This window comes from Phocoena phocoena, chromosome 7 (genome assembly GCF_963924675.1).
Source record: "Phocoena phocoena chromosome 7, mPhoPho1.1, whole genome shotgun sequence".
Lineage (NCBI taxonomy): Eukaryota > Metazoa > Chordata > Mammalia > Artiodactyla > Phocoenidae > Phocoena > Phocoena phocoena.
The window spans coordinates 58,390,936-58,415,857 of NC_089225.1; the positions used below are offsets into that span (position 1 = coordinate 58,390,936).

General features: G+C 35.7%; 1 protein-coding gene across 1 annotated transcript in view; it reads left to right on the forward strand.

The window, feature by feature from the left end:
- Positions 1 to 24,922, forward strand: part of MTX2 (metaxin 2) — a 64,682-nt gene that overhangs the window by 12,880 nt on the left and 26,880 nt on the right. The window contains exons 2-3 of the mRNA XM_065880511.1: positions 10,278 to 10,325; positions 11,371 to 11,417. Of these exons, the coding sequence (XP_065736583.1) occupies positions 10,278 to 10,325; positions 11,371 to 11,417 (95 nt within the window). The remainder of the gene's footprint in view (positions 1 to 10,277; positions 10,326 to 11,370; positions 11,418 to 24,922) is intronic.

Genomic DNA, 24,922 nt, shown 5'->3' on the forward strand with positions numbered 1-24,922 from the left:
GTGGGGTTGATGATTTGTCTGCCATGGGCTCAGTAAATTGGCACTCATTTAGCATTCTGGAGATTGTGCACTGTTTTATGTAATTTTTTTTCTTAGCTCTGTGTAACATGTAGACAGAATTAAGCCTTGTTATGGGTGTATCAGATGATCTTTATTGTTATTTTCAGATAGGCTCCAGTATTCGTCAGAGTTTTAAACTTGAAACATTATAAAGATAACAGATAGGGAGATGGGCCATATGGTACCACTAAAGTCTAAGTGCCTTAAAGGCAGTTACTTGATTTTCTTTATAATTTTATCCCTAGTGCTTAGAATGGTACCTGGCACATTATATTCAGGGTGTGTGTGTGTATGTGTGTGTGTGTGTGTGTGTTCTGTGAATATTTATTGAACGACTGATAAAACGGATTTGTAGAATGTGGCTTAATTTACTTTCTAAAATGAGAGCTATGTACAGTTTACTACATGTACTTATATGCAACAAGCAATAAAGAATATGCAGTGGATTCTGATGTCAATCAACAAGTTTTTAAGGACTGGTGATAACTTGTAGCCAAGGGAATGGTTCTAGTGTGAATCTTCTTCCAAAGTCTGGCAATCCCTTTGTATTTTTGTCTTACACTTCTCTAGTCTGTCTTAGAATGTCTGCTCCTTGCTTCAGGACCCTTATTTCAATCTGAGGTGTTCTTTTTTTTTTTTTTTTTTTTGCGGTACGCGGGCCTCTCACTGTTGCGGCCTCCCCCATTCTGGACGCGCAGGCTCAGCGGTCATGGCTCACGGGCCCAGCTGCTCCGCGGCATGTGGGATCTTTCTGGACCAGGGCACGAACCCATGTCCCCTGCATTGGCAGGCAGATTCCTAACCACTGCACCACCAGGGAAGCCCTAAGGTATACTTTAATCTTTCTGTCTGCACTTCCTTGCAGTATATATTTTAAGTGGCTCCTGTGATCTGAATGTTTGTGTCCCCTCCAAATTTATGCATTGAAACCCTAATCCCAAGGTGATGGTATTAGAAGGTGGGGACCGTTGGGAGGTGATTGGGTAATGAGGGCAGAACCCTCATGATTGGAATTAGTGCCAAGAGATCCCAGAGAGCTCCCTAGCCCCTTCCACCATGTGAGGACCCAGCAAGAAGTCGCAGTCAGTGACCTGGAAGAGGTCTTCTACCAGAACCCAACCATGCTGGCACCCTGATGTTGGACTTTGAGCTTCCAGAACTGTGAGAAACAAATTTCTGTTGTTTATAAGCCACCCAATCTGTGGTATTTTGTTATAGTAGCCCAAGTGGACTAAGACAGAGAGTAGCCTTACCACTGTGTTACAAAATACTACCTGTCAGTATTTTAAATATTGGAACTATTTTAAGTTTATGGAAATGACAGCATGGCACTACACCTCTCCATTCTCTAACATGAGCCACTTTCTTTAAAATTTTTAAAAATTGAAGTATAGTTGATGTACAATATTGTATAAGTTATGAGTGTACAATATAGTGATTCACAATTTTTAAAGGTTATATTCCATTTATAGTTATTATGAAATATTGGGTATATTCCCTGGGTTGTACGATACATGAGCCACTTTCTGACATGAGCATTGGTCTCCAACTGTTGAGGTGATGGGAGAATGTTGTTTTTTTTTTTTAAAATAAATTTATTTATTTATTTTTGGCTGAGTTGGGTCTTCGTTGCTGTGCGCGATCTTTCTCTAGTTGCAGCCAGTGGGGGCTACTCTTCGATGCGTTGCTTGGGCTTCTCACTGCGTTGGCTTCTCTTTGTTGCAGAGCACGGACTTTAGGTGCGTGGGCTTCAGTAGTTGTGTCATGTGGGCTCAGTTGTTGTGGCTCGCGGGCTCTAGAGCGCAGGCTCAGTAGTTGTGGAGCACGGGCTTAGTTGCTCCGCGGCATGTGGGATCTTCCCGGACCAGGGCTCGGACCCATGTTCCCTGCATTGGCAGGTGGATTCTTAATCACTGCACCACCAGGGAAGTCTGAGAATGATTTTAAACTCTTATTGTGTGAAGAGTCATGTCCTGCTTACACATCTTTGAATTGTACTATAGTTTGCAGGCTGAATTGTTGAATCTAATATATAGCTCTTAAAATTCTAGCTTTGATAAAGTCACATGTCATCATATTTTAACTCTGAACATCTTAAAAATCTACTTTAAATGAAGGCTTCATATCATAACTGCCTAAAACTTGACAGGTGTTGAACTTAGTGTCTATGTTGATATCACTGAGATCATCAGTATAGTATTAATGTCAAACAGTAAATTTATTTCCTTCCTTTCTCTGTGTGTCTTGCAGTAACTTGTCCATGTTTAAGAGCTGTCAAATGTTCTTTGAGCATTTTGCTATATTAGTCGTATTTGCATTTACATCTTTGGCAGAACGACATCCAAATTTGGAGATAGGTTGCATGCGTTTCTTATTCCTTTAGACTGTCTAAATAGTCTTTGGAAGCGGAAGAGATGACATCTGTGAGCTTTTGGAATCTAGTTGCCTAAGGATAAACTGGGTTTGACTTCATTAGTGCACAAATGATAGTTTTGTGTACAGTTATTATAACATTAATCTACTTGATGGATTGGAAATATGACAGTACTGAAGCAGCATGTAATATTAGTGCCTGTTATCCTACAAATTATGTCTTCACCTACATTCATATGCCAGAGGAGTCATGTTGTACATTAAGAATGAAGAATTAAAAAAAAAAAACCCCGACAACAGAGGGCATCTCTTTTTATGGCCCTTCTCTTGTCCTTTTAGATTAGATCATCAAGAGATGGACTTTAGAATTAGACTTGTTTATTAGGTCATAGCACTTTCATACCGTGAAATACCCTGAATTGAATGGAATAGATAGATCATTTGCCACCAGAATGACTTATCACCCAACTTGATACTATAGAGAATACTGCAGGTAAAATGGAGTCTTTAAGAAACCTAGGTATATACATATGTGAATTTGTTGGCCAGTAGTCATTTCTCTAAAAATTGTAATGGATTTGTAGTAAAGAATATTGATGTTTTTGTTATATTGGTTGATAAAGCTTAAAAATAATAGGTACCTGGGGCTTTCCTGGTGGCGCAGTGGTTGAGAGTCCGCCTGTCGATGCAGGGGACACGGGTTCGTGCCCCGGTCCGGGAAGATACCACATGCCACGGAGCGGCTGGGCCCGTGGGCCATGGCCGCTGAGCCTGTGCGTCCGGAGCCTGTGCTCCACAACAGGAGAGGCTGCAACAGTGAGAGGCCTGCGTACCACACAAAAGAAAAATAATAGGTACCTTATAATTAAATGAGAATCAAGTATGTATTTCTGGGGGCTATGGGTTTTGCTTTATCATGTGTGTATTTCTAGCACAAATTCATTTATTTATGTATTGTTTATTTTATTTTATTTATTTATTTATTTTTTGCGGTACGCGGGCCTCTCACCTCTGTGAGAGGCTCTCCCGCTGCGGAGCAACAGGCTCCGGACGTGCAGGCTCAGTGGCCATGGCCCACGGGCCCAGCCGCTCCGCGGCATGTGGGACCCTCCCGGACCGGGGCACGAACCCGTGTCCCCTGCATCGGCAGGTAGACTCTCAACCACTGCGCCACCAGGGAAGCCCTGTATTGTTTATTTTATATTAGGGCTTTCAAAAGTCCAAAAGTATGTGTTCTCTCTCTTTCTAAGCTTTTTTCTCTTCCAATATAAATACTTGTGGGAGGTAGAAAATATCTTTGAAAAATTTAAAAACATTCCTTTGCATAAAAAAAGCTATCACTAAAGGCTGAGACTTTAAGAGGAATCACCTTTGCTCCTGGCAAAAGAGACACTAGTGTAAAATACTCAGGGCAGTTTTACCTGGGCAAAATTGGAAAGAAAGTAAAGGATAAAGGGGTTAAAAGACCTTTAATAATGTTATTTGGATAGAAAGTTATGTGGTGTTCTGATATTTGCTTTATTTCTAGATGTTTTTTATTTATACCTGTAAAATAGGAATATATTTCTTCTTTATAAAAATGATAAACACTTTCATGGACCTTTTGCTAGGGAATAAGAAGTCATTCTAATTTTCAAGAATGAATGTAGGTCACTAAGAGTATCTTGGAGTAAGTTATTGCTTTGGTATGAAAATGATATAGTAGTTTCTGATTGTGAAAGAATTAATTTCTGAAAGGTGGGTAGTTTTACTTTGGAACTCTTATGATAAAGATTAGTTTTAAATGATACTTAGACCAAAAAAATTTTAATATTGCTTAATTTGAATTTCATATTTTGGCATGTATTGTACATATTATTATAAATGCCATATTCAAGTTTGGAGCAATTGAGAAGCCTGGTCTTTAATAAATAATCTCAGGACCATAGGAATTTTCACATTCTAGGAACTTACTGCCTAGAAATGGAGATAAGATATTGACATAATAATAGAATAGAGAAGAAAGCAATATATGATATAAGACAAGTACAAACTGCTATGAGCAGTATAGATAAAGGAGAAATTAGATTTGTTTAGTTACAAAAGCCTTCTTGATAGAGGTAGCATTTTAAGCTTGGTCTTGAAAAAGGTGTAGGATTTGGGTATGTGGTGGGGAAGGAATATTCTGGACAGAGGGGAACAATTTGAGCAAAGTCACTAAGGTGAGGAAGTATGAAGTATATGGGGGAAATTTTAAGTACTCTGGTAGGATACAAGGGTACTATTATTAGGTAGATGGGTAGGCAGGTATTCCCCCACCCCCATTAATTTGTGTGTGTTTTTTCCAAGCTTTTTACGTGGTCAAAAAAGGTGATTTCACTAGAATAGAGGAGGACTCTTCTTTGTTCAAGGGTACGTGAATGGCTGGGTTCCCTGTTGAAACTTCAAGTAAGTAGTTATTTAATTAGAACAATGTTTTCCAAGGTGGGGCGAGGTATATATACACCCTGTTTTATGCAGGACAATCCTTTGAAGTACAGGAAGAAAATATTGGAACTTAGGTTTCAATTTATTTTTAACTGTTTTTTAGTTTATGTTTTATAATGTGCATGATTTATTAGCTTAGGAATACCAGCCATATGATTTCCAAATCTATTTGGGTCTGCATACTCAAGTATTTCTTTTCTTTTTTTTTTTAGGCTGCGTTGGGTCTTCCTTGCTGCGCGCGGGCCCTCTCTAGCGCAGCGAGCCGGTGCTACCCGTCGTGGTGGTGGGCGGGCTTCTTATGGGGTGGCCTCTCCCGTTGTCAAGCACGGGCTCCAGCAGCCGCAGCACGCAGGCTCAGTAGTTGTGGCTTGCGGGCTCCAGAGTGGAGGCTCAGCAGCTGTGGCACACGGGCCCAGCTGCTCTGCAGCATGTGGGATCAGCCCCGACCAGGGCTTGAACCCGTGTCCCCTGCATCGGCAGGCGGATTCCCAAACACTGCGCCATCGGAGAAGCCCCCTCAAGTATTTTATTGATGGGGACATGAGATTTTAAAAAGTGATATGTTAGAGTTAAAGAATATGGAAAGGGGAATAGTGAGATGACTTGTCAGATGGTTGAGGGCCTTGTGTTGGTCTTAGGAGCATTTCAACAGTAATATCCAGTGAAAATTGTATATTTGGTATAAAACATAGAAACAGATTTCCAGTTTTAGGGTCAGTGCATAGGTAAGTTTACAGGATTAGATTCTGCCAACTATTTCAGGCAGCTGTTTAATATTTTTATAGTTGTGCTATTGGTTGTAGTATTGGAGTTCTCTGGGTAAAAGTTTCCCTTTTTTTGGCCAGGTTGTGTAGTTTTCTTATTTTCCCTGATTCATTCTTAGCCTAAACAGTACAGAATCATAATAATGATAGTAGTAATAGTAAACACAAACATTTATTCAACCAGCATTTACTGATTGCTTGTTTGGTGCTAGGTTCTAGGAATTAAGTGGTAAGCAAAAATCAGACATGAACACTGGATTCATGTGCTTATTTTCTAGTGGGGGAGGTAAACAAGTAGTCCTCAAATCCCTGTAAAAATGTTGACTGTGATAAGTGGTTCAAAGAAGTGTGCATCTTATTCAAGCTTGAAACAGGGTTTGAACTATTCCGGAGGTCACTGAAGTCTTCCCTGAGGACAGGACCAGCTACATAATTTGTAGGGCCCAGTGCAAAATCAAAATATGAGGTCCCTGTTTAAAAGAACAGGGGCCTCAAGACTGGCACAGCAGAACATAAAAGCACCCGTGGAGCTCTTCTAAGTACGGGCTCTGTGCAGCTGTTCAGGTTGTAAGTCCATGAAGCTGGCCCAACCTGAGGAAGTGATGTTTTTGCTAACATGTAAGGACACAAAAGGAGGGGAAGATAGCTCCAGGGTAGAGGAAACAGCTTAAATGAATCTCTGGGGCAGGAAGGAACGTGATGCATTCAGAAACTGGGTGAAGGCCATTGTGGCTGGTGTATAGAGTGTGTGGAGAGGAATGATGAGGCCAGAGAGGGAGAGAGGGTGATGTGTAAGGCCAAGTCGATCTTTATTCCAAGAGCCACACAAACTACTGATGCGTATGAAGCATAAAAATTACTTGTGATATGCAAATAATACCAGTAATTGGCACCTTGACGGTGTTGGACAACATTGTTTCTCGATCCTCATTTTCTATCAGTCTCCTTTTCAGAAACATTTATCCTCACCTTCTATATTTATTCTAAGCCTGGCCCTTCCCTAAGGCAGGTTTAAAAAGGCTCTTCACATCAGGGAGAGATTTTGGTGGTAGAAATTGAAAATAGGATAGGTGAGTCATGAAATTTTATTCACTATTGAATTAGTCTGTGGTCTAAAATATTTTAGGTTGGCTAAAGTAAAACTAGTAAGAGATGAAAATGTTTTATTATTTATTTTTAAAGATTTTTCTTTTTAAATAAGGCAGATTTTTAAGGTCTGTTGTCAGTACTATTATTTTGAATTCTTAATCTCCCTCTCTTTTACACATGATCAGGGACAAGGGTGGATATTAACTTCCCTAACCTTGGGAAAGAGGAGTGGGGAAGAAATTGTATTTTTGGACTTTGTCTTTCACATAACAGGCATTCTCAATGAAAAGGTTTTAATTAATATTACCCAAACCAAGAAATAGGCTTTGTACTTTGTTATGTGTGGATAATGTTCATGATTCATGGACTTACTTATGAAAGCTCATTTCCTAGAAAGAAACCTACATGGTTGATTTGTAGATCCATTGCCATGCCACACAACTTAGTATTTTCACTATTGTCTCTCTGTTGAATAACACACCAGCCATTTCTTCTCCCATGTCATTCATTCCCTGATCATTCCCTGCATACTTTGCTATTTCTTGCCTCCTGGACTATGGATATACTGGAATTCCAAGCTGCTAAAATAGCATGGTTATATAGGTTTATATCAGCCTACTTGCCTTCTCTTTCTAAATGATAGGTTCTGTTTGTGAAGATAAAATCAAATGTTTTGGCAGAGTTACTTTCTGAGAATTTACTTTCAATAATAATTCCTGAGGTGGAACATAGTTTGTATATTGGAGCAAGGAAAATATACTCCGTCATCCCCATTTCCAGCTTTAGGTTCTTAATAACAGAGCTTTTAGTATTTGTAGATAACTCCTTTGTTCTTATTTGCAGTCGGGTAATATGTTGCAAGATTTCTGTTACATTTACATATGTCGGTTGTATTACATCAGGAGAAAGTGGGTGATGATAAATGAACTTTTAACTGGAATTACTGAACACAGAAGTTCCTATTCATATGAGAACTCTGATACTGCAGAGTAGTGATGTAGCTTCTGATTTATCAAAGAACACTTAAATTATATTCAGCATATATTTAATGCTAAATGTATGTTTTTCCATTGTTTTGAAAATTTGTAATTCTTGTCTAATATGTACACAAAATAGCTAACCAAAAGTTAAAATTACCAGAATATTTAATTAGAGCACCCTGTTACTTTAACATAGTTGATAATTAAGTTCAGTAAAACTTTGATTAGCCAGAATGTTTAGGAGATTGACTGGTAGGTTTCTTTCCATGCACAATTAATGATCACCATCTGTACGCAAAACATGGCACAGTGTGGCATACACAGATACATATGACACATTTGTGCCCTCAAGGAACTTAATTTCAATGTCTTTGGAACTTTTGTAAATTTTATTCCTCTGCCTTATTGCTTTCTTTAATAAGATTAATATAATGCATATAATTGAGTCTTTGATGATGTAGACTCTTATAATGAACCTCATTGTATTGTTTCTTATATAGATGTAAACAGTGTAGGTGTGCTGATCATACAGTTTATCCTAAAAGGTTATTTTTTAGTAAATTGCTGATGTCAGCTTGTTTTTGTTTCCCTGACTTTTATTTTTAAAACTGTTACACAGGTTAATTGGGTTCTTATTGAAATTTTACTTTGTTAAAAAGTTTACAGTAACATATAGTAATATTTAGTTGCACTGCCTTTTTGGTATGTGAGTTGAAATTCAGTAGCCTTTACGTATATGTATACAGACAGTCCCTAACTTAAAACGGTTTGACTTACGATTTTTCGACTTTACGATAGAGCAAAAGCAATACGCATTCAGTAGAAACTGTATTTCAAGTTGTGAATTTTGATCTTTGCTTGGGCTAGCGATATGTAACTAGATACTCTTGATGCTGGGCAGCAGCAGGGAGTCACAGCTCCCAGTCAGCCACGAAATCACAAAATCAAAAGGGTGAACAACTGATACGCTTACCACCATTCTGTACCCATAAAACCATCCTGTTTTTCACTTTCAGTACAGTATTCCATAAATTACATGAGATATTCAACACTTTATTATAAAACAGGCTTTGTGTTAGATGATTTTGCCCAACTGTAAGCTAATGTAAGTGTTTTGAGCACGTTTAATGTGGGCTAGGCTGGGCTGTGATGTTTGGTAGGTGAGGTATATTAAATGCACTTTCAACTTACAGTGGGTTTATCGGGATGTAAACCCATGGTAGGTCAAGGGAGGTCTGTAGTACTGTGGATAACAGTGTGCAAAACTGTGTATGGTCCATTATTTGCTTGGTGACTTCATGTATTATCCCTAAGTATGAGTTTAATTTTGTGTAGCCCAGACCAAACCAAAATTTATAATTTACAGTAATACAATGTTTTTCTTTTCATTCTAAAGTGGAAGTAAAAGGAAATTAAGGTGTCCACCCCTCCCCCCCACTCCTAAGACTGTTTTAGTGCACCTGAAATGATCAGTCTTAAGAAAAAAATGCTTCATGTGTATAAATTTCTTTTTTAAAAAACCAGCTGGAAGTATATATTAAAAAATAATTTGTTACTGTGTCACAGAGACAGTATTAATTTAAACACAGTAAGAAAAATACCAATTATTATCAGATTTCATATTTGACTTTCTTGCTGACAGCAAATATAGTTAGAATGTTAGAATTGGTGATTCTGATGTTTTATGGCTTTTGTAAAGAAGAATTCAACAAATGATATACTGTATATTCTGTCAGTGGAGGCATTGCTTCTTAAGTGCAGTTGATTAGACAAATTCAATCCTAGTGCTTTTTCCAAGCACTGGTAGGTTGCTAATATTCTCTTTGTAGTTGGAGTCTTCTCTGGATGAGAGATTGAGTCAAGGTCAAGCCTGGCTTCAGGCCTAAAATTAGCTTTAGTAGCTCTGTTTCACATTGTAGGTACTTAACTGCTTCATCATGTTACTTCCCTTTGTTTTTGTGAGATGGTATTGGTGAAGTCAAGGCAATGAAATGTAGAGAACAACAGGATTCCTCTGTCTGTTTAAATACTACCAGCTTATGAGGAAAGATGCACAGCCTGATACAGATGTATTTGATTCTTTCATACAGTGTTGTCTTTTGAAAATTTACTTTGTTAAAAGTTTACAGTAAAATATTATAAATATTGCTTCACTACTTTTCTTTTTGATAGTGAACTGAAATTCAGTATCTTTTTATATGCATGAGTAACATTTTGGATATGTCTGTGTTTGAAGGAGGCTAAAGGAATAGTAGCATTTAGGCTGTTTTATTTTTAAAATTTTCCCTTTTGATTGGGCAAGATGTCTTCCACCTCCTCCCCATAAAAAATGAAACTGCCACCAAACATTTACTTAAAAGAAATTATCTAACCTGCTTATATAGGTTCCCATAGAATCTAAAGTAGTGTGACTAGTTGCCATATTTAAGGTATCCTTGGCAATTAACTTTAAATGCTCTAGGCAAATGTATGTGATTATTAATTTGGTTGGTTATTGATATGTTTTTACCCTATGTGCCTAATTATCACTGCTGTGTTTCCACAGCTGCAGAACCTTGGCCTGAAAATGCTACATTATATCAGCAGCTGAAAGGTAGGTACTTGTTCTCAGTTAAAAATGGCTTTGTGTCAAAATATATTTATTACCAAAAACACCCTTCAATAATATAATCCTTCGCAAAGAGAACATAAAATATAAAGGGATTCCCTTGTATAATTTGTCTAGGAGATTTTACCTAAATTTATATCTGCCAGTGTAAACCAAAGTATTCATGGCCTGTAAGGTCCTTAGTTTATTATTGACTCATTATATTGGCTGCTGTAGGCAGTGTAAAATGATGTGGTTGCGGGAGCAGTTGGCAGATTTACTGTGCCAATAGCTGACACAGCAGATTTTTGAAGTCCTGTGGTAAAGTGGGCTCTCAGTAAAAAGGAACTGTTAAAATGTATAGGCTAGGATGGTTCAGGCTCCCTTTAGCAGCTCTTCATATATCATCAGGTCACATTATGGACCCCATTTGGGGCTCAGCAGCCTGCTACAGTTGTCAGAAGACTGCAAAGTAATGAAGACTAATAGGCAGCAGCCCTAGTCTTCTAAGCATGGAATTTTTATTGCAGCAAACTTGTCATCTTTCTTTTGTGTGACAGATCTAGACACACTGTGTAATATTAACTGTAAGCTGGTTTTATATGATTTTGAATGCTTTTACTTTTAACTAGAGAGGTTTGAGTAGAGATACTATTTTACTTAGTTTTAATGAAAAGAAGAGGAGTTTCTTGAAAACTTGGAAAACGAATTTGTTTTTAAGTGAGCGATTTTCATTGTATATTGTTGATAAAATACAGTAAGTGATCAATTAGTTTTAGAGGAAATTGTTGATAAAATACAATAAGTGATCAAATAGTTTCAGAGTAAATAGTTTTGTTTCATTGTTATTTACATACTATGATAATTTAATCAAAATTATAATCACACATTGATATAGACATATAGACACAACAGCATTGATATAGAACTTCATGATTACATTTTCTTTTTAGAAATAGGAATAGTTTTTAAAAATAAAAACACTTATAAATGTATTTTACTTGTTTGGCAGTTATGCTTTTGACTCAGACCTTTCATTGTATTTCCACAGGGGAGCAAATTTTGCTTTCTGACAATGCAGCTTCTCTTGCTGTGCAGGTAAGTATGTAAATAATGTAATTTTTAAAATTTTGAGTTGCAAATTTTTTTTCCTCTCCAGTCTGATACTGTATGTTTAGAATTTTTTGATTTATCATTATCAATATAACATCTCTTTGTGAAGTGTAATTTTATTATGTAATATTATTCAGGTAATTGTTGCCAGTATGTAAAATGAACATAAAAATCTTCATTATTCATTCCTTTTATAAACATCACTTATGTTGTGGGTGCATTTTCTTTATTTGCTGTTTTGCTTTTGGCTAGATATGATGGTATTGATTAGTTGGGGTGATATGTTCATTTATAGGCACAAAACTATTTTCTAACTTATTTGTAAAGTTTTATTCACTACATATTTTTAAGCATCATTCTCTCATTCTAGCCTTAATCCATTTGGTAATCATGAAGCAAACATATTCTTCTCCAGCCATTCCTTATATATTTATCGATTACATTAGTGTCTGTTATCCCCAGACCACTTACTGAATATAATAACTCTTCAAGTTGTATATCACAGTTGTGTAATCCAAAAGATTAGTGGCCCTGTAAACTTTAAACTGCACTGTAGGAAGAATAGGATACTTGGGAATTGTTTGCCTTAAAAAAAAAGAGAAATGTTTATGTAGATTATGGAATTATAATTATTGAAACATTTTACATATTTAGTTGCTGTTTGGTTAGCTCACATAGTTTGAATCACAAAGAGGATTTTATTGTGTAGCACTTAAAAGAGAAATCTAAGACGTGACATTTGTTGGAGATGAGACTGTGAGCTTCTTGAGGACAGAAAGAAAAGGAAGAAGAGGGACTGCTTTTGCTGCGTTCTAGGCATGATGCTAGGCACTTGGTCATCTTGTTTTTTTTAAATTCAACTTGATAATCATCTGGGCTTAATAACTGTCTGATACATAGTTTGTCATTCAGTACATTTTAATTTTGTTTAAGGCAGGGAAAGAAGGAAAAGACAAAGAAATGTGTTTGGACAATAATTTATTTGTATGAGTATGAGCTTTTTAAAGTTTCTTTCTTTTAGAAGATTTATATATTTTTACCAAGAATATAAATTTTGTTTATTTTATTTACTTACCTTTATTTTATCTTTAGGCACTACTAGTACTATAACTAGTGTATTTTCTTTCTTACGGTAATCTTTGAGAGGCAGAACTTCTTAGTTGGTTATATTTAATAAATATGGACTTTATAATGCCTTTTTGGCAGGGGGGATAAGGAAGTTGAAATTTAAGTTTAGTTTTCAAATACTAATGACACAGTGCCTAGCTTATAAAATGTACTCAATAAATATTTGTTGAATGAAGGGTTTATATAAGTGTGGTAGAAGCTATCTTGCTTGATAACTGATAGCGCAAGTAAATTATTTGCTGTGTGTGAAATAGTGTCTTCAATCTTTATACTTTTGAAAAGATAGCTTCAGGGCACAGTGAATATATATTTTTTTAACATCTTTATTGGAGTATAATTGCTTTACAGTGGTGTGTTAGTTTCTGCTTTATAACAAAGTGAATCAGCTATACATATACATATATCCCCATATCTCTTCCCTCTTGTGTCTCCCTCTCTCCCACCCTCCCTATTTCACCCCTCTAGGTGGTCACAAAGCACCGAGCTGATCTCCCTGTGCTATGCGGCTGTTTCCCACCAGCTATCGATTTTACATTTGGTAGTGTATATATGTCCATGCCACTCTCTCACTTTGTCCCAGCTTACCTTTCCCCCTCCCTGTGTCCTCAAGTCCATTCTCTAGTACGTCTGCATCTTTATTCCCGTCCTGCTTCTAGGTTCTTCATGACCATTTTTTTTTTTTTTTAGATTCCATATATATGTGTTAGCATACTGTATTTGTTTTTCTCTTTCTGACTTACTTCACTCTGTATGACAGACTCTAGGTCCATCCACCTCATTACAAATAACTCAATTTCGTTTCTTTTTATGGCTGAGTAATATTCCATTGTATATATGTGCCACATCTTCTTTATCCATTTGTCTGTCGATGGACACTTAGGTTGCTTCCATGTCCTGGCTATTGTAAATAGAGCTGCAATGAACATTGTGGTACATGACTCTTTTTGAATTACGGTTTTCTCAGAGTATATGCCCAGTAGTGGGATTGCTGGGTCGTATGGTAATTCCATTTTTAGTTTTTTAAGGAACCTCCATCCTGTTCTCCATAGTGGCTGTATCAATTTACATTCCCACCAACAGTGCAGGAGGGTTCCCTTTTCTCCACACCCTCTCCAGCATTTATGGTTTGTGGATTTTTTGATGATGGCCATTCTGACTGGTGTGAGGTGATACCTCATTGTAGTTTTGATTTGCATTTCTCTAATGATTAGTGATGTTGAGCATCCTTTCATGTGTTTGTTGGCAATCTGTATATCTTCTTTGGAGAAATGTCTGTTTAGGTCTTCTGCCCATTTTTGGATTGGATTGTTTGTTTTTTTGATATTGAGCTGCATGAGCTGCTTGTAAATTTTGGAGATGAATCCTTTGTCAGTTGCTTCATTTGTAAATATTTTCTCCCATTCTGAGGGTTTTCTTTTCATCTTGTTTATGGTTTCCTTTGCTGCACAAAAGCTTTTGAGTTTCATTAGGTCCCATTTGTTTATTTTTGTTTTTATTTCCATTTCTTTAGGAAGTGGGTCAAAAAGGATCTTGCTGTGATTTATGTCATAGAGTGTTCTGCCTATGTTTTCCTCTAAGTTTTATAGTGTCTGGCCTTACATTGAGGTCTTTAATCCATTTTGAGTTTATTTTTGTGTATGGCGTTAGGGAGTGTTCTAATTTCATTCTTTTACATATAGCTGTCCAGTTTTCTCAGCACCACTTATTGAAGGGGCTGTCTTTTCTCCATTGTATATTCTTGCCTCCTTTATCAAAACTCAGGTGACCATATGAGGGCACAGTGAATATTTTAGCTCAAGCACTAATTCTTAACCCTTTTTTAAAAAAAATATTTATTTATTTATTTTTGGCTGTGTTGAGTCTTCGTTTCTGTGCGAGGGCTTTCTCTAGTTGCAGCAAGTGGGGGCCACTCTTCATCACGGTGCATAGGCCTCTCACTATTGCGGCCTCTCTTGTTGCGGAGCGCAGGCTCCAGACGTGCGGGCTCAGTAGTTGTGGCTCACGGGCCAAGTTGCTCCGCGGCATGTGGGATCTTCCCAGACCAGGGCTCGAACCCGTGTCCCCTGCATTAGCAGGCAGATTCTCAACCACTGCGCCACCAGGGAAGCCCCCTCTTAACCCTTTTTTAGTTGCCGTTTTTGAGATAACTCTTTCAGGATCTCATGAAAGCTACTATGGAATGTTTCTCTAGGAAACATTCCAGTGCGTATAGAAGTATAAACATACCCAGGCAATTCTGCATGTGGTTTCAGGAGGCTTACTGATATCCCTGCTGAAGGTATCTGGGGGTCCCTTGTTAAGAGCCTCTAAAACTAAAGAATAGTAGTTTAGGAAGTACTGAAGTAATTTTCACCAATCGGAAGGTTATTTTGGGTAGGAATAGACCAGTAGTTCTTAACTGAGGGAGGATTACTACCCCACAGAGGACATTTGACAGTGTTTAGACATTTATTTTTTTTTAACATCTTTATTGGAGTATAATTGCTTTACATACTTGTGTTAGTTTCTGCTGTATAACAAAGTGAATCAGCTATATGCATACATATATCCCCATATCCCCTCCCTCTTGCATCTCCCTCCCACCCTCCCTATCCCACCCCTCTAGGTGGTCACAAAGCACCGAGCTGATCTCCCTGTGCTATGCAGCTGCTTCCCACTAGCCATCCATTTTACATTTGGTACTGTATATGTCAGTGTTACTCTCTCACTTCATCCCAGTTTACCCTTCCCCGTCCCTGTGTCCTCAAGTCCATTCTCTACATCTGCATCTTTATTCCTGTCCTGCCCCTAGTTTCATGAGAACCATGCTTTTTTTTTCTTTTTATAGATTCCATATATATGTGTTAGCATACAGTATTTGTTTTTCTCTTTCTGACTTACTTCACCCTGTATGACAGATTCTAGGTCCTTCCGCCTCATTACAAATAACTCAATTTCGTTTCTTTTTATGGCCAAGTAATATTCCATTGTATATACGTGCCACATCTTCTTTATCCATTCATCTGTCAGTGGACACTTAGGTTACTTCCGTGTCCTGGCTATTGTAAATAGAGCTGCAATGAACATTGTGGTACATGACTCTTTTTTGATTATGATTTTCTCAGGGTATATGCCCAGTAGTGGGATTGCTGGGTCATATGGTAGTTCTGTATCAATTTACATTCCCACCAACAGTGCAAGAGGGTTCCCTTTTCTCCACACCCTCTCCAGCATTTATGGTTTGTAGATTTTTTGATGATGGCCATTCTGACGGGTGTGAGGTGATACCTCATTGTAGGTTTTTTTTTTTTTTCTCATTATAGTTTTGATTTGCATTTCTCTAATGATTAGCGATGCTGAGCATCTTTTCATGTATTTGTTGGCAATCTGTATGCCTTCTCTGGAGAAATGTCTATTTAGGTCTTCCGTCCATTATTGGTTTGGGTTGTTTGTTTTTTTGATCTGGAGCTGCATGAGCTGCTTGTGTATTTTGGAGATTAATCCTTTGTCTGTTGCTTCATTTGCATATATTTTCTCCCATTCTGAGGGTTGTCTTTCCGTCTTGTTTATGGTTTCCTTTGCTGTGCAAAAGCTTTTAAGTTTCATTAGGTCCCATTTGTATTTTGGGTAGGAATAGACCAGTAGTTCTTAACTGAGGGAGGATTACTACCCCAAAGAGGACACTTGACAGTGTTTAGACATTTTTGATTGTCACAACTGCTAGGGAGGCTGCTTTTGGCATCTGTTGGGTAGACACCAGGGATGCTGTGAAACAGTGCATGAGATAGTCCCTCCACAGAAAGAATTATCCAGCCCCAAATGTAAATGGTGTCAATGTTGAGAAACCCTAGAATAGATGGTTTAACTAGTTTTCAGGCCAAACCAAGATATCATTATATTACTGTTAAAAAAAATTAACATTTAAAATAATCTGAGGAAGGAAAGAAAAAAGAAATCTTAGTGTGTACCTTATCTAGTAATTCTGTTTTTATGGTTCTTATTAATTTCCTTTCTCACCATGGCATCTCAAATCACAGTTGCAATTAAAACCAGAAAATAAGAACCTTTTAAAATGCAGAATTTTGCATAACTGTTTTAATTTTTTTTGTTATCCTACATATGTCACTTAGATGATAAATTAACCAGCATATATTAAAAATTCTTGGTTTTCTTCAATATTCTTTGACTTGACAGCTGATAGTAGCCATGACTATAAATGTGACTTTTCCAGATATCTGATGTAAACTTTATGGAATAATTTTCTTCTATATAGTGGACCAGTATCCGTTTAGAAGAATCAGTTAAATGTATAAAATTGATCAAAACAATGTGATGAGTATCCATAAACTGGTTATTTTCTAGAAGATATCAGATATCAAGCATTGGATATTTTAGTAGTCTGCCAGTTAAGCCATCAGGAAATTTAAATTTTACTTACCACATAGAATTGGCATTTATTATATTCCTGGAACTAAGTGGTTAGATTTTTTCGTTTGTTTGTTAAAGGAACTTTTATGATTTCAGTTTAAAAGAAAATAAATTTTTTTTTCCCCATGGCTGTTATTTCCTCTTAGATTTGCTTTCCTTCTTTCATCCACAAAGTATTGGTATTACCTGAAGTGTTTGCCTAGTCATAAAATAATCTTGTGTGTTGAATATTTTGAAGTATTAGAGTAGCGTGTTCCTCTGGTTCTCATGAGCAGTGTGTGTGTGTATAAATATATATACACACACACATATATACGTGCAAGGTGCCCATACACAGTATTACATACACAAACATGGGGGAGAGAAATCTTCTATTTCATAATATTACTTCCACTTTGAAGCTTGTAATGGTTGGTAAAAGAATTTTGATAACAATTCTCTGTTGCTATCCTCCCATCCCCTAAACCTAAATCAACTGTCCAGTAAATACATAATGTATATAATGTTGCCCATATATGTAATTTAAAATTTTGAAGTAGCCCCACTAAAAGAAGTAAAAAGAAACAGGTGAAATTAATTTTAATAATATATTTTATTTAATATTATCAAATATTATCACTTTAACATGTAATCAGTACGTAATTTATTAACGTGATGTTTTTTGGTTTTTTTATATTAAGTTCAAAATCTGTTGTGTATTTCACACTTACAGCACATCTCAATTTCTGCCAACCACATTTCAAGTACTCTGTATGTAGCTGGTGGCTCTTGTATTGGGTAGCACATGTCCAGAAATACTATATGAGCAAATGCATATGGACTTCAAAGTTTTCTGCAGAGAATGTTTCATTTGATTTTTCTTCAAGAAGTTTATGTCTTTACTGATTCAGTATATGTTGTTTTTTATAGCACATTCCACAAATGAAAATGGGTGGTTGGTCTCTGTTGCAAATACCTTAAACATTACTCTTTGTTTCAAGTTTCCTCATCTGTAAAATGGAGATATAATAGAAGCTATCCTACTGGGTGTCATGAAGACTGAATGTGTTAAAAAATATGTAAAATATATAAAAATTAAAGCATTTAGAAAAGCACCTGGCATATTGTAAACATGCAATGAATATTGGTTATTATTTCCTTCTTTCCTGATTCTTTGACGGAAATATACATAATCAGTGTCAGCATCAGGAATGGAAGCTTGCAGGCTTTGTAATGCCTAAAGTAATTAAAATAAATGTTAGGTGTAAGAATTATTTTTGGACATATTTAAAGCTGTATGAACATTAATAATTTTTATATTCATTGTTTCATTCCGTAACTAAAAGTTGTTAATATAGAGTGCTTGAATTCAAACAAACCATTATTTTAATAATACTAAATAAGGTTTGTTTTAAAGTTGAGTATTTATTGAATGCTTTTATTGTCTAAGGCACCTTATTGAGAGCTTTTATGTGCGTTATCTCATTCAGTCCTTACCGTAACCCTAGTGTAGGGCACTCTTATTAAGCTCATTTTAAAGATGTGGAAACTGAAGCTCAGGAAAGCTCTGGCCAAGGTCATAGAGCCCACAAATTGAGGAGGTAAACAGACACCAACAGCATTGGTGCAATGCCTACTATATACTCATCACTGTGCTGAGCACGTAATTCTTATGAACTCATTTAATCCTTATAATAACTCTATGAGGTCAGTGCTGTTATAATCCCCATTCTGCAGATAATATTAATAAGAACAACAGTAATAACTGAAGCTAAAATTTACACAGCACTTACTCCATGCGCCAGGTCTTGTTCTGTGTACTTTAGGTATCATAGATAATGTTTACACACAGGCACCATATGAGGTAGGTAGCATTGTTATTTCCATTTTGCAGATTAGGAAGTTGAGGCAGAGAGGTTAAGCAATTGGCCCAAACTTATATAATTAGTACTTGACAGAGTTGGAATGCAAATCCAGGGGGTCTGGGTCTAGAGTCCACCCTTGTAACACTTTGCTGCATACCAGTCCAGTCCAGTGATACAGACCTTTGGAGTTTTATCCAAAAATAAGTAGACACTTAATTCAAAAATCATTTCTGACATTTCCTAGCAAATTATATCTTACAATTTACGGATTACATTAAGATGTGAGAGATAGGTATGTTGCAGCTTTTGGATCTCTGAGATGTGATAAAGGTAGTATCACCTATGTTATGGGTTATTAGGAAGTTCAAGTTAGGTAATAAATGGGAAATTCTTTTGAAAAAAGTGAAAGCAATAGAACTACAAGATGATGTTGAATGCTGAATTAGTGCCTATTTTTGCTTCAAAGATTTATATACATATTTTGTGAATGTCTTTATATAATAAAATGTTACTTCTAGTAAGTTTTAGAAAGGATTTTTGTTTATTATATATGAAGCCAATTTAAAAAGAAACCTGTTTTCCTTTTTTGTATGGCTTAATCTAAATATTGTAAAAGTTTAGTTATTGAATTTATTTTTTAGAGAGTGTCTCAAACTGATGATTATTAGAATGCTGAATGAAAAAGTAGTTTTACTTTTTACTGCTTCATTTTTTAGTTACTTCAAGTAAGAATAACATTTAAGCTCAGGTTAAGGGAAATAATATTCTTATTTTTTCCTATCCTTTGTGAATAAATACTTAATCTCTAAAAATGAAAGGGAACACAACAGAAAAAAACTATATTCTTTCTGTTGAATATGTTGTTTTTTTTCCTTCAGGTTTTGTGGTTTTTTTTTTTTTTTTTTTTTTTTTGCGGTATGCGCGCCTCTCACTGTTGTGGCCTCTCCCGTTGCGGAGCACAGGCTCCGGACGCGCAGGCTCAGCGGCCATGGCTCACGGGCCCAGCCGCTCCGCGGCATGTGGGATCTTCCCGGACCGGGGCACGAACCCGTGTCCCCTGCATCGGCAGGCGGACTCTCAACCACTGCGCCACCAGGGAAGCCCGGTTTTGTGGTTTTTATTAACACAGGCTGTTATAAAAAAATTTGTTTTGCTTTTTTAAAATTATATCTAGTCATATAACCCAAAAGAATTATTTACTATTGGTACAAAAGGAAGTAAACTGGGAGACTGAAGTCCTATTTTAACAGTAGGGAAATATAGTTTAAGCTATTCCATTGAGAGCCTGCCTCTCTGTATGCTCCCCCAAGTTTATTCATTAAAAATGTCAGCATTTTTATAGGCCCCATTAATACTGGGCCATGAACACTAACATGTCAGATCTGCTGATAAGCAGTTAGCTGACCCTTGCTTTTTCCTTTTCACAATTGATGCTTTTTAGGTGGACATATTAATTTGAAGTTAAATGATAACATCCTAATGTAGTGATTGGGGAAGAACAGGAAAGAGGAGTATCTCTCTTTCCTTCAGGACTGCAGGTCAATTGTTGCATTGGAGAAAGAACTGTGCTTATGAAATTACAGCTGTTGTAAACTTGTTGTGTCATTCAGATGGTCACAGTGGACAACTTACCTATAGAACTTTAGAGGAAATGATTTTGAATTTTCAGTTTGGTTTAATACATTTTCTACTTTAAACAACTTGTTTATGGTTGTATGTAGTTTCTAAGTGTCAGTTTAAACCTGATATAAATACAGTAGGTGGGAATGCAGTGATACATTTATTTTAATAGAGAATTAATGAATACTATTTTATGTAAAACATTTTTAAATTGATATAACTTTCTTAAAGTTTTATAAAGTGTAAAATTTTAGTTTTTTAAAGTATGTTTATCCCTTCCACTTGATCATTTTCTGCAAGATGAGGCTTCTGTGTTCACTTTCAGGATTTGGAGAAGGAAAGCTAAGGGATAGAGAGAATTTAGTGGATCCTTTTCAGTGTTCTAAAATGAGCAAAATAAAGGCTGCAGATGTTTCCTTGATATCACTGAATTTAAATTCTTCAGATTGAATGTGTTACATTACATTACCTTTTTTATGTCAGAAGTATTATAAAGCATTTTGGTGATATGTGCATATAACACCTGGAATGATTTAAATGTATAAAATGTGACCTTTAGGAGGGATGATTGTGAACTTAAAGTGCAAATAGAATTTAGCAGATTAAAAAAGTTCTCAGTATTAATATTAATCCCTCAACACATAAATGGTATGGTGTATATAAAACATTTAAATTAATCTTACAGATTTGTGAAAATGAAGTATATTCAAAATGGAATTAGGTGGCTATTAGAGTTGTCATTTTTAGTAATTAGTGAAATAATGTAAAATGGTTATACAGGATAATGGTTTGCTAATATAAATATCTATTTAACTTAGCAGAAACTTACATTTCTGTAGTTCTGAGACATTGCAAGTTAGAGTATCAACCGTATACTTTTCTGTTTAAAAAGTAAATAGCAAGCAGGATTTTAAAATTTGTTGCTGTTAAACAGAACAATAAAGACATAGCAGTAAGATGAAAAAAATGACAGTCTATTTTTTAAACAGAAAAAGGCTAGAATTCTTCATGATTAGATATACAGTATCAACGTAATTGATCTAGCAGCATTATATTTGAGCTGAAAATGCACTTAAACTTGAGACCATACACTACCCTGTGTGAGTGAAACATCTTTCATATAGTTCTAAGATGAAATTACCCTTGAATGAATAGCATCTTCATTTATCTTCAAACCTCTTCTGTGCTTTTAGTGAATCTACTCTTTCAACATTCTACAACAAGAATTACATTATACCATTATTATATCAGAGTATTTCTGCAGTGTGAAATAGATTGGTTTGGAAAATGAACCTGGCTTTGATATAAATTACATTGCCAGGTACAAAGGAATTTGTTATTTTGTTTAAAATAGTCACAAATATAATTAAACTCTTAATTTATGTTAAACTACAAATATGGCTATTACTTTAACTGGATTAGGAGCTTAATCTGTCACTTCAAGAACGATACCTAACACTCTTCATTTGTAACCTTAGATACATTATTTCAATTACAGGGTCTGCAGCTGTTTGATATAAAAAATGAATTATTTTGTAGATAGATTTGTTCATGGTTTTTAATTTTAAAACATGTCTCTTCAGTAAGGCGGAAAATAATCCTTCAGTTGTTGTCACAGATTTTCCTTTGTGTTTGGGTAAAACAAGATATGAATTAAAATTCAGAACCATTTTTATTTTGTGCCCTGAAAATGGTATTGCGTGCTTTAGAATAGTTCTTAGTGAGTTCTTACCTAAAATATTTCAAATTTAATTATGAAATGAATAGAAGCTTTGTCCCAAAGAAGAAAACCTGAGGCCTGCTGTCTAAGGATAACTGGTAATGGTTGGACTGAAAATGGATTTTTTTCTATTTAGAATTTGGATAATTTTGTTAATGTTAAGTTTACATACATTTAGAAACTATGTTTATAATCCCTTAAATTCTACAGTGTTAATCAATTTAAAGCACTCAATCTTTTAAAAGGTTATTGAGGACAATTCTTTAAAATTTTGAGTTCCTGGGCTTCCCTGGTGGCGCAGTGGTTGAGTGTCTGCCTGCCGATGAAGGGGACACGGGTTCGTGCCCCAGTCTGGGAAGATCCCACATGCCGCAGAGCGGCTAGGCCCGTGAGCCATGGCCGTCGAGCCTGTGCTTCCGGAGCCTGTGCTCCGCAACGGGAGAGGCCACAACAGTGAGAGGCCCACGTACCGAAAAAAAAAAAAAAAAAAAGAAAAAAAAAAAATTGAGTTCCTTTAATATTTTTCTTGGCAAGCAATGTTGATTTTATTGCTTAAGTGCAATTAAAGAGTATTGTTATGTATTTAACTTATAAGATAAGTGTTCATTTTATTTTTGGAGTAAAGAAGTTAATTGGTGTTGTTCATTGGTAAATGATTCAGTATCGAGTTACCATTAGGTTATTAAAATGAAATGAATACATTTTTTATTGCTGCCATCTACTATTTAACTTATACTAAGAATTTTAAATTTAGTGGGTTTTGTTGTTGTTATTGTTATTTTTCTCAGTTGGGAATATTTAATCTGTAAATCATAAAACTTTACAACATTCATTAGAGGAACTCAGAAAAAAAGTAGTTTCCTGTCATTACTCCCAAATTGTTCATTGAGTGCCAGCTCTGTGACTGGTACTGTATTAGGTTCTTGGGTTACAAGAATTATTCTTTCTGTGTCTTTGACTATTTTATAACTCTTTTACTTAATTTTGACCCTATGATTTACTTTTATTTATATTTAATTCTAACAGGGAAAGCTTATATCTTTTCCTATTCTGGTTATCTTTTTTGTTGCTTTCTTTCTGCACTTGATATTTTTCTACAGCTGTCAGATATTGATATATTTAAACTTGAGTCATATATTCCAAGAGTGGTTTTCAGGTGAGAGTTGTGTTAATTAGGAAGGTCCTATTTTCTGATGTGATGTTTCGTATGTGCTCTCAATAGCATTTCATGTTTTTGGTAACAAATTTGCTCTATTTAGAGCTTTTTGTGCATATTGAATTGTGGTTTCTGATGATTTCTGCATAGCTAATTTTTTAAGAAGTTGAATTCCTGTTATTGTTTTTCTAAAACATACCTACTTAAATACCTCTGAATTTAACAGGAGTTACATTGATCTTTTTAATGCAGTGAGCTTTGGTAACATAAAATAACAAAATGCTAATCTTTGTTGTAGCTTACTCGTTTTCTATGAACTTAGGTATGTTTGTATTTATTATTGTGAATATCTGTGTCTTATTCATTAAGCAATCGTTTATTGAGAACCTGTGGTGTGCTGAGGATAAAGTAGTGAACAAGATAGGCGTGGTCATCATGTACTAATGGAACTTATATTCTGGAGGGGGAGGCCTTTTATCAGTTTCATCAATGTGTATGACTTTGAAAAATTATTTGTAAAGTATAAGTTTATGTCAATATCAAAATGTCTTCAGTTGTTTTTGCCTTGTTGAGAAGATTTTATATTGTATAAGCTTTTGGTTATGTTCCCTTATTTATTCTTTTAATATCTACTTAGAGATTTCTGTCTTAGTGCACAATTTTTCTATTTTGATTATAAATAAATATAACTAAGTTACAGTATATAATTATTATTTGCCCTTTTCTCTTAAGGAGGTGTTTAATAGGTAATAACATAAGTGAAGTTTTCTTTTGAAATCACCAAGGTTAAATAGTCTTTCTTCTTTTGCAGATAGCTTTATGAGTATTTATTATTACTAATATTATTACTACTAATTTTAATAATAATACCTTATATTTATTGAAATACTATGTGCCAGACAGTATGTAAAGTGTTTTACATACAACACTTCAGTTAATTTGCATAATAAGGTGTTTTCATTTTAGAAGTGGGAAAGCTTACAAGGTAAAGAAACTTTCTCAGATTAACACAGTCATCACCAAGATTCCACCCAGAGCTGTCTTACTGCTCTATTAACTTTTTTTTGTTCTATATTGACTTTTAAGACTGATGCAGGGGATTCCCATTTTTCAAAAGACACTATAGTCTCCCACTTAAACAGTTTGCTTCTTAAATCTCTACACTGTTAGGATCCATTAGATTCTGCTAGGGCACTTAACCAGTGACAAATAAGGAGTGAGAGTGTGCTAATAGTGGCCCAGTCATAAGAGTGGTATGGCTTATGAGTCAGCAACAGAAAGTCAATTACTCTAAATGATGGTAAGGACAGCATCTCAATGAGGCAGCATCCTCCATGTGCAAATGCAGTGACCAGGGTGGGCCTGTTGTTGGCTGGCTGTGTTTCCATTCAACCAGGGTTGAGCCCTTTACACCATTTCATGAACTGAATATTTTTAATTACCTTTTTGGTTGTTGTTAACATAATGCAATTAAAACAAAGGATATTTGATATTTTAAGGTTTTTAAGGTTGTAGATTCTATTTCCTTCTGTCAGGGACCATCATAATTATTGTTTTCTGTAAAAGAAATTGATGACTTTTTGGCTTAAATTTAATTCCACTGATTTCCCTCTAG